This window comes from Sus scrofa, chromosome 18 (genome assembly GCF_000003025.6).
Source record: "Sus scrofa isolate TJ Tabasco breed Duroc chromosome 18, Sscrofa11.1, whole genome shotgun sequence".
Taxonomy (NCBI): Eukaryota; Metazoa; Chordata; class Mammalia; order Artiodactyla; family Suidae; genus Sus; species Sus scrofa.
In genome coordinates this window covers 32,798,049-32,817,521 of record NC_010460.4, presented here as the reverse complement: position 1 = coordinate 32,817,521, position 19,473 = coordinate 32,798,049, and the positions used below count along the sequence as shown (strand labels likewise).

General features: G+C 36.3%; 1 protein-coding gene across 1 annotated transcript in view; it reads right to left on the bottom strand.

The window, feature by feature from the left end:
* BMT2 (base methyltransferase of 25S rRNA 2 homolog) overlaps positions 1 to 19,244 on the bottom strand; it is a 102,492-nt gene extending 83,248 nt beyond the window's left edge. The window contains exons 1-2 of the mRNA XM_021079235.1: positions 18,988 to 19,244; positions 2,334 to 2,475 (exon numbers count right to left, since the gene is read on the bottom strand). Of these exons, the coding sequence (XP_020934894.1) occupies positions 2,334 to 2,475; positions 18,988 to 19,147 (302 nt within the window). The 5' untranslated portion in view covers positions 19,148 to 19,244. The remainder of the gene's footprint in view (positions 1 to 2,333; positions 2,476 to 18,987) is intronic.

Sequence of the window (19,473 nt, the reverse complement as noted above, 5' to 3'; positions counted from 1 at the left end):
CACTACTCTCTTAGAACTGCCAACAGAGAAAGGAATTACATATAACCCAAGTTTGAATTACAGATGACTCGTTTCAAAATTTAATATTGTTTTGAAGCCTTTTTTCCCCAATCTAGTTTTAAATTTAAAGTAAAGACATTATAAAACTTCTCTTGGGATTACTTCCCACAGGAAAATCTTTTTACCATACTTTGCCACTGTTCTTTCTCAACATTTTGACCTAAATTCTTATTAATGTTCTTTTTCAGCAGTTTGACCTAAAAATGACCTCTTTCAGAACACATTTAGATATAATAACTATTGATAAAAACACATATCTGAGGAAAAACAAAGAGGAGTGAAGTGTGAGGCAGATTCATTATTCAAGTGGAAGGTATAAGGAAATGCTCCTAAGAGAACACCACATAACAAAGTGATATTTGAAATCAAGTCTGAAGTCTGTCTAATGTATGGAGTACTAATTTAAAAGCAGTGCTGCTAAAAGCAAAGAATGATGGTCTTAAATAGTGATGGTACTGATTTCCTGATTGGATTACATTATTACTTTGTGTCACAAGGGAAATATTTGGCTCAGTAGCATGCCTCATTTTGTGTTTTTTAGCTTGAATGAGAAAAAGTACACTCTGTAGAATAATAAAATTTATAACCATTTTCTCTCCAGAACAAGCAAAAAAAACCGCTTTAATTCCAAGCATCTCATTTTTTATTACTCCAGCTCTTTTCTTCAGTTCCCCAACTCCTCAATTCTTTGACTCCACAATGATGATACCAATCTTTTCACTGCTCCTTACCTACCTCACATTTTCAGCTCACTTCTCCCATGTCATCAAAATCACCACAATGTACACATCGGCATCCCTCTGCTCCTCTCTTCAGTCACCACAGCCTTTGACCGTTAATCCTACCACACTATCCTGTCTATTTGCTTTCTCCTTCTCCAAGAAAACTGTTTCACTATAACCTCATGCTTGATTACTGTAGTAGCTTCCTAACTGGTTTCCTTATTTAGACCCTTGCCCTTTCTATAGTCTATCTTCACTTTACAGCAATTAATTCTTTAAAATTATTGACACATTTTAAAAAGTTAATAAACTTAATGACTTCTCATCTAATGCAGAATAAAGGCCAATGTCTTCACAGTGATCCACAAGAGTCTACAAACTCTGTTATCTTATTTTCTACCACTCTCCTCCTACCACTCCGCTCTCGCCAAATTGGTCTCCTTGCTCCTTCTGAAACATGTCAGCAACCTCCCGCCTCAAGACCTCTGGACTTGTTAAGGCACGCTCTCTCACTTCCTTCGTGTCTTTTACACATCACTTCAGTGAGAGCTTCTTTGTCTACCCTATTTTAAATGGTTTTATTTTTCCTTGCTTTATTTTTCTCATTGCACTTATCATTAGCTGACCTAATATATATTTAATTTATGTGTTTTTCTTGCTTCTAACTCCCACTGGCATGTAAGTTCCATGAGAGCAAGGGTTTTATCTGTTTGGTTGATTGTTGTACTCACAGTGACTATGATATGGCTGGTACACAGTGGACAATTATTTAAAATTATTAAATGAATAAGTTAAAAACATATTTTTCGCTGGATTATTTGTTAAACGAATGAAATATGCATTATTACATAATTTTTAAATGAGATTAAAACAGAAACTTAGAATAAAAAATAATCTTAATGAAATATAAACCTAAAGTTGCCATAAACTTATTGTCCAAGCAGAAAAATGTTTTGTTTTCTGAGAATTCATTTTTTAAATTCAGTCAATATACACATCCATTCTTATAATTCTACCACTTGAGAGAAATGATCAGCATACTCCATTTTCTGATTTTTTTTTTAACATTAGAAGCTTTGCTACAGGAAAAAAAACAATATCCAAAGTCGACATAAGTGCTGGAATACCCTCAATCACATATGAAAATTTAGGATTTGAAAACTTTTAAGATATTTTCGGTTTTAAAGAATGGAAAAGTATTTATTTTTACTTGAACTCAAATATCTGAAAAAATTTCCATAACTTAATGATTAGCCAAGTGCTAAATCTCATATTTTAAATATACCATTGCATAAACACATTAAATGTATTTAAAGTTATACTTTTAAAGAGTTGAAAAAGAATTTAAATTATATCAAAGAAAAATGTTTTGATTAAACAAAGATAAATGAAACAAACCTAGAGAAAGTGAGGCAGTGGGGAGAGTTGTTTAAAAGACATCCCTTGTTTTAAAACATTTCTATTTTGCTACAAGGAATCATATACAGCATTACTTAGACTTAAGAGTTTAATACATTAGAAACCAAAATATTAGTTCATAAAAATACTCACCTACAACACCATTCAATACGACCTTCACCCTCACAAGTTTTTGCCCAATGATTATCTGCCAAATTTTTCATTGCAACAGCATATTCACAAAGTGTTTCCTCATCCTCACAATGTTCTCTCCAGATCTTATCAAAATCTCCCACTAAAAATAAGGAAAAAAAATTAAGTTAACTTTACTTAAAAATAGAGTCAGGCTCTTAAAAGTGTCATCATAATCTAAAATTATTTAAAGATGAATAAGAAAAATTATGAAGTAAAATTTCATGAAGTTTATACTCTATAATTTTTGAAGATCCTTTATGCAAATAGATTTCATCATTTTTTAACCACAATGATTCAACAACTAAATAAACTATGATATTAAACAAATAGATCTGTGAAACTGAATAAAACTAGTAAATATAAGTAGACACACATGAGTTATCAGTTTATAAACCAAAAACATTCTGGTAGGGGGGCAAACATGGCTGGGCATACAAACACTGACTGTTCTGCTACCAATGGGCAATATGACTCTGCAGTAACAGAAAAACCACTTAAACCTGCTTTTGCTTGTTATTTTCTTGGACCTCTACATATTTATCAGTCTCCTATATTACAAGGAGTTGATAAGTGAGATGGCAACATAAATTATCAAGCAAGTTAAATATTTGTATTGTTACACTTGAACCTGTTATAGCCACAATACACTTAAAAACAATTATAAATCCTAGGGCAAAAATGTTGTTAGAGAAATTACTTTGGAAACCTCTCCAAATTTTTGAGTCTTTTCAAAATGAATAAAAATTATAAGCTAACTACATAATCTGGTCACAGCATTATTTCCAGCTACTACCTTTTTTCTTTTTTATTTAAATCAGTTATCACATTTAATACGAAATCTAAAAAAACAATGTGAATTCTGATTTTAAAAAAAAAAGGCATGAGAATGCCATGGCCAAATAAATAACACTAACATAATTTCATGGGTAAAAAAGTAAACAGAAATTATCAAAGCAGCCTCATTCAATAATCTTAGAAGATTTAGGTTCCCTTGCCACATGCTCAAATGTAGGCAATTGTTTAGTCACAGAACAAACTTAAAAATATAAATAGAACAACCAAATTTCCAGATAGTAATTATAATCAAATACTTTTCCCAGGTGAGACAATTAGATTCTAGTATTTAAGAATTGGAGTTTTTAAAATAGAAAATGAATTATAATAGTTCAAATTTAACAACACTTATCTACTCAAAATCTGAAAAGTTTTACTGGTTATTTTTAACACTCAGTCCAGTAGGTACTGAGTTGGAAACAAAACTATTAGCCTTCTAGTTAACCAATACAAGAAAGAGCAGTAAGGGTACAAATATGTATCAGTCTCAGTCTTGGTCTGAATACCGATTTTAAACCCAGAAAGGATGAAAAGTTTTCTCTTTTTTTGTAGTTATATTCCTATACAACAGTATTTTCATTTATCACTACTACTTGTGTAGTGACAGGGCTCTCAATTTGTTATAGAGCATAATGGAAGCAACTGTCCACTAAAAACAAGCAAACAGATTTTTCTAAATTCTCAAAGAAAAACTTAGTAACATCTTTTAGTAGTTATTTATCAAGTCTCTAAATAGAACTAGAGGAAGTAAAGTCTTTTTAAAAAAGTATTTTGATTAACAATACTTTAATAAACCTATAATGGCCCCCAAACTATTTCTGACTTTACTCATCAGACTTGATACCATATGGTTCATTAAGGTACAGTATCCTTTTAAAGGTAATTTACCATTTTTTTATGTGTGATTTACCATTTTTTGAGATGGAGAACACCAACTCTAAAAGATCCTTTGTGTGAACATTAAGTTTCACTGCCCTATGTAATATACATTATTATAAATACATAAATTTATAAGATTTTCTGGTAATAGAACTCATTCAAACAAAAGTTCTATGATCAAATACATTTGGGAAAAGCTATGTTTAATATATCTAAACACATTTCCTTTCTTTAAGATTTCTTAGTTTAGAGCCTATAGAAGGTACAATATAAGACAAGGATGTAGGTTCAAGTAGTTTATTTAGGAGAGAACTGGAGGAAACAGGAGTAAGGAAACGGGAAGAACAAGTTAAGGAAGGGTGCTGCTGTGGGCAACAGAGAAGCATAGAGAATGCCTCTGAAGTTGTGCACCAAAAGAATGGGGGCCTGGAACACTTATCTAACAGTTACTATCCCTCATTAACTTGAGGGTTGTTTTTTATAGCCTGTACTTTTAGGCACTGAAAAGGGGGATGCCTTCAGTGGCCTCCAGCAGTGGAGAAAGGTGGAAAGTAGAAGAGAAAGTGGCATACATTTAAAATGGAAATCTGTCAGGGTTAGGTGCTTCTGAGTTCACAGTCTGTCCCCCACACCTGAGGACCAACAGTGTGTTATATGAAACACCAAAGGCATCTACTATAAATCCTCAGAGTCCTTACTAGCCATTGTATACTGAAAAACTTGGTTTATTCTAGAATTATTCTACTAGCTTGATTTGCAAAGACAAATACATACATATCTATGGAAACCCATTGTCTTTCTGCTTGAGAGGACGTCTAGCTTGTCACACTCAAAATTCTCTCTAAATACTTTGAATTTAAGAAGTTTTCTTCTTTTTGCTTTTTTTTAATCTTAGAAAGTTTGAAGGCTTACTATCTGCTCTACTGGAGTTTTAAAGATAGATTCAAATTTTGGAAGCTGTTCAACTCAAACTGAATGTAAGCTTCAATTTAATGTTTTCATTAATATTTAAGAGTCTCCAGACTCCCTCCAAATTTGCTGATACTTAAATTAATATGATTAATGAAGTCAGTACACTTAATATATTATTGAGACTAATGCAATTGTATATATTTTTCATTCTTTCAACAGATTTGCTGAAAAAATACTGTATGTCAAACACTACAAGAGAATAATAAATTTAATGGCATCAAAGGAAAGACATATAATAAAATGTAATAGCTGATCTCATAGAGATATGAACCTGATATATTCCCTATGGACCATGTAAGACATTCTAGACCCCAAACTTTTATTATTATTTATTTACTTATTTTTTTTTAGGGCCACACCTGCGGCATATGGAAGTTCCCAGGCTAGGGGCTGAATTGGAGCTACAGCTGCTGGCCAATGCCACAGCCACAGCAATACCAGATCCAAGCCAAGTCTTCGACCTACACACCACAGCTTGCGGCAACACCTGATCTTTAACTCAATGAGTGGGGCCAGGAATGGAACCCGCATCCTCATGGATACTAGATGGGTTCCTTTCCGCTGAGCCGAAATGGGAACTCCTGGACCCCAAACTTTTAAATCACTATTTACTCAACAAAAAAGTATCAACCCCCAACTACTTAGGTGTATGCTACAATACATGTCTGGTGGTTACAAAGCTGAAGAAAAAACAGTTCACCTTCAGGTATAAGAAAATTCCACTCTCTAGAATATAAGTTTTTTCCAGAATACAACTTCAATCTCTTTCTTGAAAGCGTACTTTTAAAATAAATAAATTTATTAGACAGAGTGAGAAAATTCAGCTTTTTTCACAATAGCCCATTATTTTGTTTTTACTGTACGCAAAATAATATTATCTACCCTTGAAACAGCGTATTTTCAAAATAATTGATGATGTGGATTCTAAAAGTCAAAAAAAGTTATGGTTGACCACTGCACAGTGTATATATTCAAAACCCTCTTGCTAAATTGGTCAAATGGAAAATACAAAAAATACAAGATTGGGATGTGTGCATAGTGTTTTGTATGCCTGCATTCATAGTCATGAGCAGTATATCTAGTAAGCCAATATAATGTTTTTACCAAAGGAAAAACATATAGAAATTTGGCTAATATTGGCAGGACAAATGAATGCTTTCATTTTTTTTTTTTTTCCAGAATGAGATTTCAGCTGTACTGCTGCAAAAAAAGTTTGTTACTATGAATGATTAGTTTGAAGTTAAAAACCACAGTTTTCAATTACAGCTTGAGTCTATGTACTTTGTGAGATTTTTCATGAGTAAGAATGTAGTTGCCTAAGGCTATTTCGAAACCATGTAATCACTCCATTAAGATGTAGAACTCTGAATGAATTTACTGACATTTATATCATTCTATAATGTATTAAACTGAAAAAAATTATTAAAGATTTAAGATATGTTTTAAAATATTTTAAACATTTTAAAAAGGTTTAAATTATGCTAAAACTCATCTGGGGATTTTTGTTATCATTTAGATATTAGGTCAACCAATATTTAAAAGATTGTCATATTTAAAAAGGATAATACTTTTTCATTATCAAAAGGCAAATCAAGAACTAAGAGGAGTTCCCGTCATGGCGCAATGGAAATGAATCTGACTAGAAACCATGAGGTTGATCCCTGGCCTCGCTCAGTAGGTTAAGAATCTGGCGTTACCATGAGGTTGATCCCTGGCCCCACTCATTGAGTTAAAGATCAGGTGTTGCCGCAAGCACAGATCAGGTTGCAGACCTGGCACAGATCTGTTGCTGTGGCTCTGGTGTAGGCTGGCAGCTACAGCTCCAGTTAGACCCCTAGCCTGGGAACCTCCATAAGCCGTAGGTGTAGCCCTGAAAAGCAAAAAAATTTAAAAAAATTAAAAAATTTTAAAAAATAAAGAACTAAGAACTTCATGAGGTATGTATCAAAGATCTACTTAAGAGAATAAGAAATAAGTATTCATGTTTAATCAATCAGAGCTCTCAATGAATTAATGATCAGTCTTATAATTTTTATATATTGACATTTGTGATGACTCAAAATCATTGTGATTAATAATCTGCTTTCTTCTTAATTTCTTACAGGCATCCTATAAAAATATGAATGTGTCAAAGTTAAAAGAGAAAGAGAGCAAGGAGGGAGGAGGAGAGAAGGAAAGAAGAGGGAAAGAAGGGAGAGAAGAAAATCTCCAATACATATATTTCGCTTTGCCCAAATACAGAAAAATTTGTACAATTCAGAAATTATATTTAGAAGTCACAACCAGGTTCAGTATTGAAATCAATGAACCAAATTATTCTGAATCTTAGGCCTACTATCAGGAGAATACCATAATTACTGACTGAATTCACTTTCACAAACATATGCCACAAATAAAGGATAAATATAATCTATTTCCTATGAAAAGACAATAACTAAGAAAAAAAAAAGCATTCATTAATTGATTAAAAAGATAGAGTTTCATGGAATCCAAGAAGAAAAAAAAGAGTTCCTGCTGTGATGCAACAGGATCAGGCGGCGTCTGCAATGCCAGGTCCCAGGTTTGATCCCTGGCACGGGGTTAAAGGATCCAACATTGCCACAGCTCTGGCACAGGTTGCAACAGTGGCTTGGATCTGATCCCTGGCTGGAGAACTCCATATACCATGGGGCGGCCAAAAAAGAAAATAATAGTAATAATAATAATAACCACCAAGCTCAGACACAGAGAACAGACTGGTAGTTGCCAAAGGCAGGGAGTAGGGGAGTGGGCAAAATAGGTGAGAAGGGTCAAAAGGCATAAACTTAAAGTTATAAAATAAATATGTCATATGAATGTTAAAAAGACAGAGTTCCATTTTTAATAATTTTTGTGACTAGTTTAAAATATTACTTTTATTGTAACTGTCTTTGTAAGAACCAAGTACAATAAGTTAAAGAGTTACTTAATTTTGCTCTTACTCAGTAACCTCAAAACAGCTGTATTATAGGTCCAAACTCAAGTAAACCAGTGGAACCCCTAACCTGTTCTTTAGAATTGATACTCCTCTTCTTTTGAATTAACCTCTCTCATGCCATCTGGTATAGCAGATTTCTTTCCTTCAAAATATAACTGAATTCCCATAATCTTTGAGGGGGTTCATCTGGCTCCTATTTGATCATCTTAGAACTGCCCCATACATGCATCTGCCATCCTCATGGTACTTTGTCACTTGTTTATATACAGAATTGTTTACTAAAACTAGGTGTGATTTTCCCTTTAGAAAGTATAAATTGAAAACCAAAGACTACTTTTGACTTATAAAAACTACAGATGCTAACCATGGTGCCCCATTAATGGAGAAGTAAATACTTAAATTTTCACCATGGTCAAAAATTACAAATTAAATTAGTTGTTAGAATAAAATTCAGACAGTTGATAACCGTCAACAGATTACAATGAGGAATAAGCAGAATTTGAATACTTCAAAATAATGTTCTCAAAATATGAGTTATAAGAGGTTTAGAAAAGCTATAGGTTCAAAGTCAACTTTCTAGAGACTCTCTCCACTGTTTTAAACTAATTTATAATTTCTTTTCACTTCTCATTATTATTAAAAAAAAAACTTGCATGTGAAATATAGCCACATCCATTAAGTTCTTTGATAACAGTACATGGGTCTTTTTGGAAAAATCTGTAAGACTATGTAGAAACTATTGGTTACACACTCAATAAAGAATTACTTCTATATGAAAAAAATTAATAAAAGATGCCAAAGTTCATGCATTTTTACATGCCAGGGCCGTTGGATGTTGAGAACTACATTAGAAATAATCTTTTGGAGTTCCTGTTGTGGCTCAGTGGTAACGAATCTGACTAGTATCCATGAGGATGCAGGTTCGATCTCTGGCCTCACTCAGTGGGTTAGTAAAGATCTAGCGCTGCCGGAAGCTATGGTGTAGGTCGAAGATGCGGGTCGGATCTTGCGTTGCTGTGGCTGTGGCATAGGCCAGCAAATGTAGCTCAATTTGACCTTTTGTCTAGAAACTTCCATATGCCACGGGTGCAGTCCTAAAAAAAAAAAAAAAGTAGAATAAAAAGCACAGGAGATAAATTTATGAAGCCTAAATCTGAGACCAATTTATGATAAGAATAGTATATCGGAGTTCCCGTCGTGGCGCAGTGGTTAACGAATCCGACTAGGAACCATGAGGTTGCGGGTTCGGTCCCTGCCCTTGCTCAGTGGGTTAACGATCCGGCGTTGCCGTGAGCTGTGGTGTAGGTTGCAGACGCGGCTCCGATCCCGCGTTGCTGTGGCTCTGGCGTAGGCCGGTGGCTACAGCTCCGATTCAACCCCTAGCCTGGGAACCTCCATATGCCGCGGGAGCGGCCCAAGAAATAGCAACAACAACAACAACAAAAGACAAAAAAAAGACAAAAAAGACAAAAAAAAAAGAATAGTATATCATTATTCTCACTAGTTTAGCCTTGTGAGTCAGGATACCAAAAATTAACACTGTAGTACAGTGGTCCTGAAATGACATACAATGCAAAGAAGGTATCACATGATTCTGTGTATATAAAATTGCACAAATTTATAGCACAAGAGATCAGTGGGGTCAAGAGTAGAAAGAGAGCAGGTTAAGGAACTGGTGTTGTCACTGCAGTGGCTTGGGTCAGGATCACTGCTGTGGCACAGGTTTGATCCATGGCCTGGGAACTTACTCACGCTATGGGTGTGGCCAAAAAAAAAAGGGAGAGTAGAAAAAGGGAATGACTGCAAAGAGCACACGAAAATTTGGGGGAACAAGAGATATATTCTATGACTTAATTGTGGTAAAGTTTTCATACAATATATATACATCTGTCAAAACCTACTGAGTTATACACTTTAACTGGGTGTAGCTTATTATACATAAATTGTACCTCAATAAATCTCATTTTAAAATATGATGCACTATGAACAAAGCAAAAGTTACAAAATAAAAATTGTACTTCATTAACTTTGAAGATCATCAAATACTCTAAAAAAAACCAATAACTTTAAGTATCACAAACAAGTCTTAAACATTTAGAAATTCAGAAAAATTTGATTTTTTCTTGGGTATATTACCAAATATGGGCTATAAGAGGCATTGTCTGTAGACGACCAAATGACCAAATTCAAGTTCAAAGAGCATTTAAAGGTCATTTCCTCTACTATGAGGTAAGCAGAGAAACTCATGACCAAGTAGAAACAAGTTTAGTAGCCTTTCCAGGACATTAAAACAAAGTGATCAGGACCAGACTGTTGCACAACATAGTTAAACCACACACAGACCAGCCTTCTTAGCATTCTTGAGCATTAGATACAGCGACACACCTAAAGGTGGGACAAAAACATTCAAGGCATTTGGTGTTGAAGTAGCTCTGATAATCAAACAAAGGAACCACCTGAAAACCTGCATCTTATACCTCTCTTTTTCTGCGACTAGCCATTTCTCTGATAAGGGAAAAACTCAATATTCTAATCTACTAGAAAAGTTGGACCTTTCACATAAAAAGTCAGAAATATAAGAAGCAAAGGGGGGGAAACAAAGCTATGGCCAACCTAATACTGAAGAAGAGAGACACTATAGCACAGTCTAGGTAGAAAATCCAGGAACCATTCAACCTTCAATATCCTTAAATGCATTTAGGCATTAGCTACAGATACACCTATTATTTTTAAAATTATGTATTTAACACATGTAATGTGTCTTATGTGTCAGATACTGTTTTAAGTACTTTACAATATTAACTCATTTAATTCTAGTATCGACCTGCTGAGGCAGATATTTTACTTTACAAATAAGGAAACTGAGGTATAGAGAGATTAAGCACCTTCTCAAGGGTACACATCAAACCTGGCGGTCAAGTGCCAAAATCCATGTCCATAACCACTGCACCACCTTGCCTTTAGTTATGAGTTTTTAATTTATGAACTTTCATGGATATGGACAAAGCTTTGCACTAAAGCAAAGTACACTGACTCTACTAGCCTCAAACAAATGGTCTTTTGTCAGTCAAATGCAGTTATTTAGTCTCTGCAACTGCATTATCTGTTAGATTTGTGGCAGTGATTTCAACTCCGACTGCACACTGGAATCACCTAGAAGTTTCATTCAATTGGTCTGAAGTGGGAACTGGTCATTTATTTCACTGTTTTCTAAATGAATCCACTGTGCAGGCCTATGACAAGGTTGTAAACTCAAATTCCTGGTGAAATAATACACAGAGCAATTAAGACTTAAGGCAAGCTGAAAAGTCAAATTTAATTAAAAAACAAAACAATACAGGGATAAAATTTCCCATTTATAAACATAATTTGGCCCATGTTGCAACTTCTGCACTTGGAACACTCTCTTATTATAAACATACTTATGATAAAAAGTTAATCTAAAATGTAAAACTCTTTGAATACACCCTGTTCAAGAGATGGAAAGAATCAAGAAAAGTCAGAATCCTGTGAAACAAGTTTATTGGTATGTGTACAACCACAGGGATCACTTGTTTAGTGTAAACAAAGGACTTCTGGAGAACCAACTGGGATGTAATTTCTATATAAGTGGGAAGAGGAATTTCTATATAAGTAGAGGAATTTCTGCATAAATGAGAGTAAGGGATACTCAGATATCCCTCTAAAGGTATGGGGATTCTAATATAACACTTGCAATAAGCATCAATATATCTACACTTAAAGCACAATAAACTAGTACGGTTTAGATGAACAGTTCTCAGATGTCTGGATTTATAACCAGTATAAATTTCACCACCAAAATTTAAGAAATTGATATTAGGGCTGCTAAGTTTTTGTGTGAGAAGTTAGAGTACATAAGTAAATATACATAAATACATACACAAAATTATCTTCTAATACCAACACACACAGACACACATTACATCATTATAATATCCTTATTAGTTTTCATTTTTTTGAGAACAAAAATGTTTTTTTAATCTTAGACTGACACTGCTATCTGGGAACCAATGGCTACAGAAGGGGGAGTAGCAGATAAGAGGAGAAACAGAATTCATAGTAAACAGTAAAATAAGGCAAGTTGATTCAAAAAACATTTATCAAATGTTAGAACAAGGTACTTTACTGTGTTTATATTCCCCAATATTTACAGGTTTTTTTAAATAGAAAACTAGAATTATGTAATAATGATAATTTGGACCATTACCAAAAGGTTAAATTAATCTAGTATACTCATTTAGAAGCTATGACCATAAATTCATTACAAAAAAAGTGTATCCAAACTCTACTCAATATTCTGTAATAACCTATATGGGGAAAGAATCTGAAAAAGAATGGCTATGTGTATAACTGAATCGTTGTTGTACACCTGAAACTAACACAACATTGTAAATCAACTATATTCCTAAAATGTTTTCTTTAAATCTGTATCCGAAAGTTCGAATTTAAAAGTTATGATACAAAAAGGCTAGACTCAAACTATCTGGAAATATCTGTATAAGTTTCTTTCTGCTGTGTGTGTGTGTGCCTTAAATCTACAAGGCAAGGTGCTAGGTAATATGGATACAAATATAAAAGGCAGAGTCCTACTCAAAGGACTTAGTTTAGTGTGAAAGACAGACAAGTGAACTGCTAAGTGATAACTACAATAAGAGCAAGAAAAGTGTGCTATGGGAGCATAAGGTAGAGTGGGGAGCACTTACTTATGTAAAACTGGACACTACTGGATCTTCCAAGGATCTGTCCTCAGTTACATATTAACATCACTCTATTGGGCAGTTCATCTGACCTCATTTTCAACTTCAAGAGAGAGCTTCCAATCCTTCACTTCCAAGGGATACATTTCAAACTAAATCATTATGGCTATCTCTATTACAAGGCAACCTGCCTATCTACTCTTTCCTCCCTGCCCCCATCCCAAAAACACACATTTCCAAACTGGATGGATGCAAATGGCTACTTATATTTTCCTAGGCAAGAAATCTTGGCATTATCTTTGACTCTTCCCCTTTACTTTCATTAAAACTGCTCGCTCCAATCTTTAAAAAATATTTAACCTATGTTTCTCTATTTTCATGATCACTACTGTTATTTATGCTATTATTATCCTTTTTTTTTTTTTTTTTTTTCTTTTTATGGCTACACCTGTGGCATATGTTAAGTTCCTGGGTTGGGGGTCCAATTGGAGCCACAGCTGGGGCCTATGCCATAACTTGCAGCAACAATGGATCCTTAACCCACTGAGCAAGGCCAGGGTTCAAACCCACATCCTCACAGAGACAACATCGGGTGCTTAGCTGGCTGAGCCACGATGGGTACTCTTTATTATTAACCTTTAAAAGTAGATTAGTGTGACTCTCCTAGCTGATCTACTTTCTTCTGGATTCCTTCTTACTCTAATCTATAGTACTTTAGCTATGCGTTCCTCAACCCCTTTGTCCACTGCATAATCTATGGCAATTCAAATAACATAGATGTCTGTGTTCCACAAAGTTCAATAGATGATACTGATGTGGAATCAAGGCTAATACCCACTGCATTTGTCATTATTTTTTTTTCTCAAAAATCAATCAAAGGATCTATATCAATACTTTTGATTTTTATTGTATCTTTTGAAGTGTAAAACACTCCTAAAAAGATACCTTACTACAAAGATGACTAAAAGTAATAAAATTAAATAGTTAACACACTATGTGCTCCTCAGTGAGTTGACTATTTACCAGTCAATGTTCCTCTTACCTTTTAATAAATATTACTGATTATCAAACTCTTTTTATTTTTCCCCCTGCTAAAGTAGCAATTCAAACTCCCCTGGGGCAAAGTTAACAAGCCCTTCTGTGGATAGTTTTTACCTAACTTACTTTGTTGATTGAGCAAAGATTCTATCACAAAAAGCAGCACTTTCTGATATCAGAACCAGAAAAGAACATGTAAAGACAACAGAGTAAAACTTCCCTTGAAAAAAAAGTAAAACAAAGAATCCATTAAAAATATCTTAGGGTCATGGAGTTGGAATTTTAAAATAATATTGAAAGCCATCAAAGGGAAAAAAAAATTAGGAAATTTCAATTAAAAACAGTCTGCTGTCCTAATTTTAAAAACAATTTCCAAACTTTGTGTCAGAAATAACTCTCACATTACATTTATTCTTTCATTTTTAGACCTTTTGATTTTAGTTTAAAATTATTCTAATTCAGGAGTTCCCGTCGTGGCGCAGTGGTTAACGAATCCGACTAGGAACCATGAGGTTGCGGGTTTGGTCCCTGCCCTTGCTCAGTGGGTTAACGATCCGGCGTTGCCGTGAGCTGTGGTGTAGGTTGCAGACGCGGCTCGGATCCTGCGTTGCTGTGGCTCTGGCGTAGGCCGGTGGCTACCGCTCCGATTCGACCCCTAGCCTGGGAACCTCCGTATGCCGCAGGAGCGGCCCAAGAAATAGCAACAACAACAACAACAAAGACAAAAAGACAAAAAGACAAAAAAAAAAAAAAAAAAAAAAAATTATTCTAATTCAAAAGGTTTTTTTCCCTTCCCCTCTACAATTCTATTTTAGATATACTAAAGAACAATCAATCCCAAATGTATTTTTCAGCTTATCCTAAACTATTCTAGCTCACCCTCCACCTCAAACAAGGAGAATATTTTGAATAATCAATAAGAATTAAACATCTAAACGAGGCTATTTTAGTAGCTGACTCTTAATATGCTGCTCACAGCCGTTAACCTTTGTGACACAATTTTTCAAGATTTAGTCTACAGAACCCACATATCTTGTGTTCTTCTTTTCTGTTTCAATATTAGTAATCTCTAGTTATTTATTCTAAAACTCTTATAATATTACCATCACTACTATTAACAATGATTTTTAATATAGAAATGTATAATAAAGATCAGCTATTAACCCATAATCTTTAGGATATCACTGTTAACAGGTTAAGAGGAATTTTTTTTTTTCTGGCTGATAGATAACCTGCATGGGTTTATATGACAAACTGTTTTAACATATAAAATAAGTAAATTCAGAGACTGAATTAAACTGATGAAAATTGCTAAAGTAAAGACATTCACAAGACAGGTTAAAAAATCAAAACTAAATGGAATATATAAAGATCATACTTTTATTCCTAACACCTGTAGCCTTTAATTTTTCCTGCAGTTTTTACGTGAATACTTTCAGTTTGAAAAGAGATGACAAGCATAATAATAATAATTATAGGAATGGGATTATGTGACTAGGATTATGGGAAAAAAAATCACACAAAGACAACTGAAAATACACTTGGCTCTACTTTGGTTTTCAATTAGATATGTACTTATCAGGCAGATTTGATTAAACAATGAACTCCCTGTTTGGAAAGCAAAACTAGCTGTTTCTTATTAAAAAACTGTCTACAGCTCTATGGTATATTTTAAATATTGTTGGCTTACATGGGAGGCCATATTTTGAAAATTCTGTATAGCAAAGACAGAAAACACCTACAACTGAAAGCGTATTTCCATCTATATAAACTCAACCTAAAAGACTGTCCCTTATCTATTAATGGCTGACACCAGAAACACCCCTTCTCATCACCACTGCTAAACATTTCCAGACCATTTCCTTTTGGTAACTACTTCAGTTATCAGCACTGCCTGGAACACTAACCTTTATCTCCAATTCTCACTTTACTCTTATACAAATAGGCAAAGGATCTCTAAGTGGTGACATAGGACAGGCAGTAAAATGGAGCAGAGAGGGGAAAAGCAGCAAAAGAAAAGAGTGTATTATACCTATCCGCTAGTCTTTACGATCCTGTCCACTACCCCCTACTCCAAGCCTGCTCATTGCCACAAGCATCGGGTGGACAAATGGATTGGGAAAGGTAGAGAGAAACCATTTTCTACTATGGCAGAAAATTCTTATTTTCGTTCTTTGTCCTGCTTCATTTTCAATTCCACTACCAGAAATAAGAGGAAACTACATTATTCAACCCTACACTCATCATCCAGTTCTCACTCCTGTCCTCACTACCCAGTGAATTTTTTGCCTCCTTCTTCATTCTACCCTCAACTTATTTCCTTCTCTGCCATCACTCCCCAGGAAGCCCACACTTCACATAGCCCTAACTCAGCTAATCATACCTATCCCATGGAATGCCCCATTCCCATCAATTTACATCCTTTTACCGAACACAAATTCTAGGGCTACTTTCTGCTTTCCATTTTCTCTCCCATTCCAACAACATTCGGAGTCACCATGAAGCTTCGAATTGGGAAGAAAAAAATATTACTCCCATGAAATGTGTTTGGTGCTAATGATGAACTATTCAACTACCACCAAGTTATTTTACTAGTTTTGGGATTCAGCTCACTCATATGTAAAAAGGAAGGAACTAGTTTGGATCACCACGCCAAAACAGGGCTGACAAAATTTCCAAGCACTATTGATAGGGATTCTGAAACTTTATACCTGAGGTGGAATGCAGGAATTTTCTGAACGGTACCCATATGAGTCTACTGTTCATCCATGTTTGGGAATCACTGATAAATGCTAAATTTCCTTCCAGTTTAACATTTCAAGAATCTAAGCTGGAATTTTCACTGCATTTTCTGATAGGATTATTGTTATAAAAGCATTATAGAATCCATGGTTATTGGTATTACAGCTCAGGTATGTTACTGACTTTTGTAACCTGACCTACTGCCTAAGCACCATTTATATTAACTTATGACCAGAGCTGACTGGCAAATGAACTTGTAAAATATGTATCACACACTGGGAACCATCAGTATTATAACAATACTAAGACTTCAAAGGAAAGCACTAAAAATCATTTCTTTGGTATTATGTGCATAATCAGACTTTTTCACAGATGGCTTTTTCATGGATTTTTGTCAAACCACAACTAAGATCTGACCTACATGTCAGAAATAAAGATAGAAAGGGCATGCTCTTTAGGATCTTTTACCTTGCTATTTCACTAATGGGGCTCTATATCACTGGAGTAAAGCCTAGAGAAGCCTGGATCACTGGTGGAATTCAGGGCATTAAAAATGCCTATAGAGCAGCTTCATTCATACGTTTAAACCGCCAGGACTTTACCCCCCCAGAAGCACACGAGATCATTCACTTATGATATACATGTACCTATTCTACCTCTGGTAACTTTCAACTACTAAATTCCATTACAAATAAGTGTTCCCTCAGTTAATATTCAGGCTTAAAGACATGTTTCAACATGTGGCAACAAAGCAAGTATAAACAGCACTCAAATGTACGATGAAACATTAGTAGTGTTATTAGGTAGAACCTATTCATTTATGAATAAATTAAAAATGAATAATAATGGAATTATAACAAAAAGATAAAAAATGGAATTGAATTATATGCTACCGTCTTTCTTTAAAAAGACATACTTGCTTAAATTTGTACAAACTAGCATGCTAAATTAAAGGAAAGCATGTCCATTTATTTCCTCATTTCTCCAAACAACACAGGAACCTACAGTGAATGCCATTATGTAAGTGCATTCTCTGAATATGAAGAATGATGCAATGGTTTCCATGGTAACTACTCATTTTATTGAATAAATTGTGGGGTTTAAAGCATTCTTTTAAAAAACAAATCTCAACATCTCAGTGTGCCCGGTAAGTCTCCTTCTATTGATACCTATTAAATAATAACTATAGGCTACCTTTGAGGGTGGCTAAAAAATCGAGGCTTGAGTTGCCAAGGGAAAAAAAACCTTGAATTTAAAGTTTGAAAAATGAATCACATAACTACACTCAGAACAAAAGACACTTAGCTTTAATCTTCTAGACTAAATGCAAAGTGTTTGTAATTCAAATGTAACCTGATTTTACCTGCCTGTTCCTTCACTCATAATTTTGCTTCTAATCCTAACTTAACTAAGTATAAGAGTAACACAAGAAGGCTCCCACTTTTCAGTCTTCTATTATTGCAATTAAACTAAAGCCAGTGCAAAAAAGAAAGTTATTCCTCATTTTGATCCTTAGAAGAAATATCTACTGAGCACATAAAAAATTTGAGAATTTTCACTGTCGATTTCCTATTAAAAAAAGCTCTGTAAAAAAAGCCTACATTTTAAAATACTAAGGATACCTGTAGATCCCAACTATAAACACTCCTCAGGCCCAACGAAAAGCTACTACAGCTTCTTCTTTTGCTCAAGATCTTCCATAAGAGAGGTCCCCAGCAATGGCAACCGGAATCTGTCCCCTTAGGAGAGTTAGTAGTTACACAGACCATTCGAAAATAAACAGTATTTCGAGCACCTGACCCAGATCTCTTCCTCTCCCACCTGAATAATAAGATCCAGAATTTGAAGAATGGGGGAGGGGGGCAAGGATGGAGCCCCTCCCCCTTTTAACAAGGTGAAGTCCAGTCAGCTAAAAGGCCTGCTGACTTGGCAGCCCTGGAAGCCAAAGCGAGGAAGCTCTTGCCCGGGCTAAACCCGCTGGAATGAGGTACTAGGTAGGGGGTCTGACGGGGCAGCAAATCAAACAGGCAGGTCAAATGCGAGGGAGTGCTTCTTTCAGTCCGTCTTTCTCGAATGGATTCTACCTGCCTTCGTGTTTCAGCTTCAGGTCTCTTGCAACAAGAGACCTCCACCTCCTGGGTGAGGGTCTATGTGTTGTATGTGTGGTGACAACAATCTCAGCACCCCAGCTGGGGACAGGGATGGGAGGAGGTGGGGACTCGGCTCCTCCAAAGGCCTGGAACGCTCCTGAAGGGCCCTCGAAGAAAAGGGGGCGGGAGGAGCGCGCCTGACGCCTACAGAGGACTCGACCAAGAAGGGGGCGTCCAGGCCTGGGTGAGCGGCCCTGGCAGGGGCTGACGTGCAGCTCCTTCAGGTTGTAATGGTGGCCTCGGGGGGGGGGGGAGGGGAGAGGTTGACAAGGGGCTGGGGGCGACGAGGCCGCCGCTTCCCCCCCGCTCAGCTCGCTGTTTACCTTCCCGGTACTTCTTGCGGAGCCGCCGGTGGACGCTCTTCACCACCCCGGAGAGCTTCTCCTGCTCCAGCTTCCGCTCTTGCTCCCGGGGCGGCGGGGTGCTTAGGGGCCCGGCCCCGTGCCCGCGAGCAGCGCTTCGGCCGCCGGCCCCCGGCTCCATATCGCTGCCGCCGCCGCCCCTCGGGCCCCCGCGGACGCCCGCCTGACGGAGGAGGTGGGGAAGGAGGAGGCAGCAGCGGAGGCAGCAGCGGGAGGAGGCAGCGGAGGCGGAGCGACGGCCTTGGAGGTGGACCCTTGCTCAAACACCCAAGCTGATTGGCGAACTCTGGAGGGCTGGGCGGAAACGGAAAAGGCCAAGGGCCAATGGACAGAGAGCGCTAGGGGCGCACCCGCTTGTTTGGGAAGGCGAGCAGCTGGAGGAGGCGGGGCTTGCAGGCTACGTTGTCGAGGCGGTGGCACTAGGCCAGACGCTTCTCTCCTTTCCCC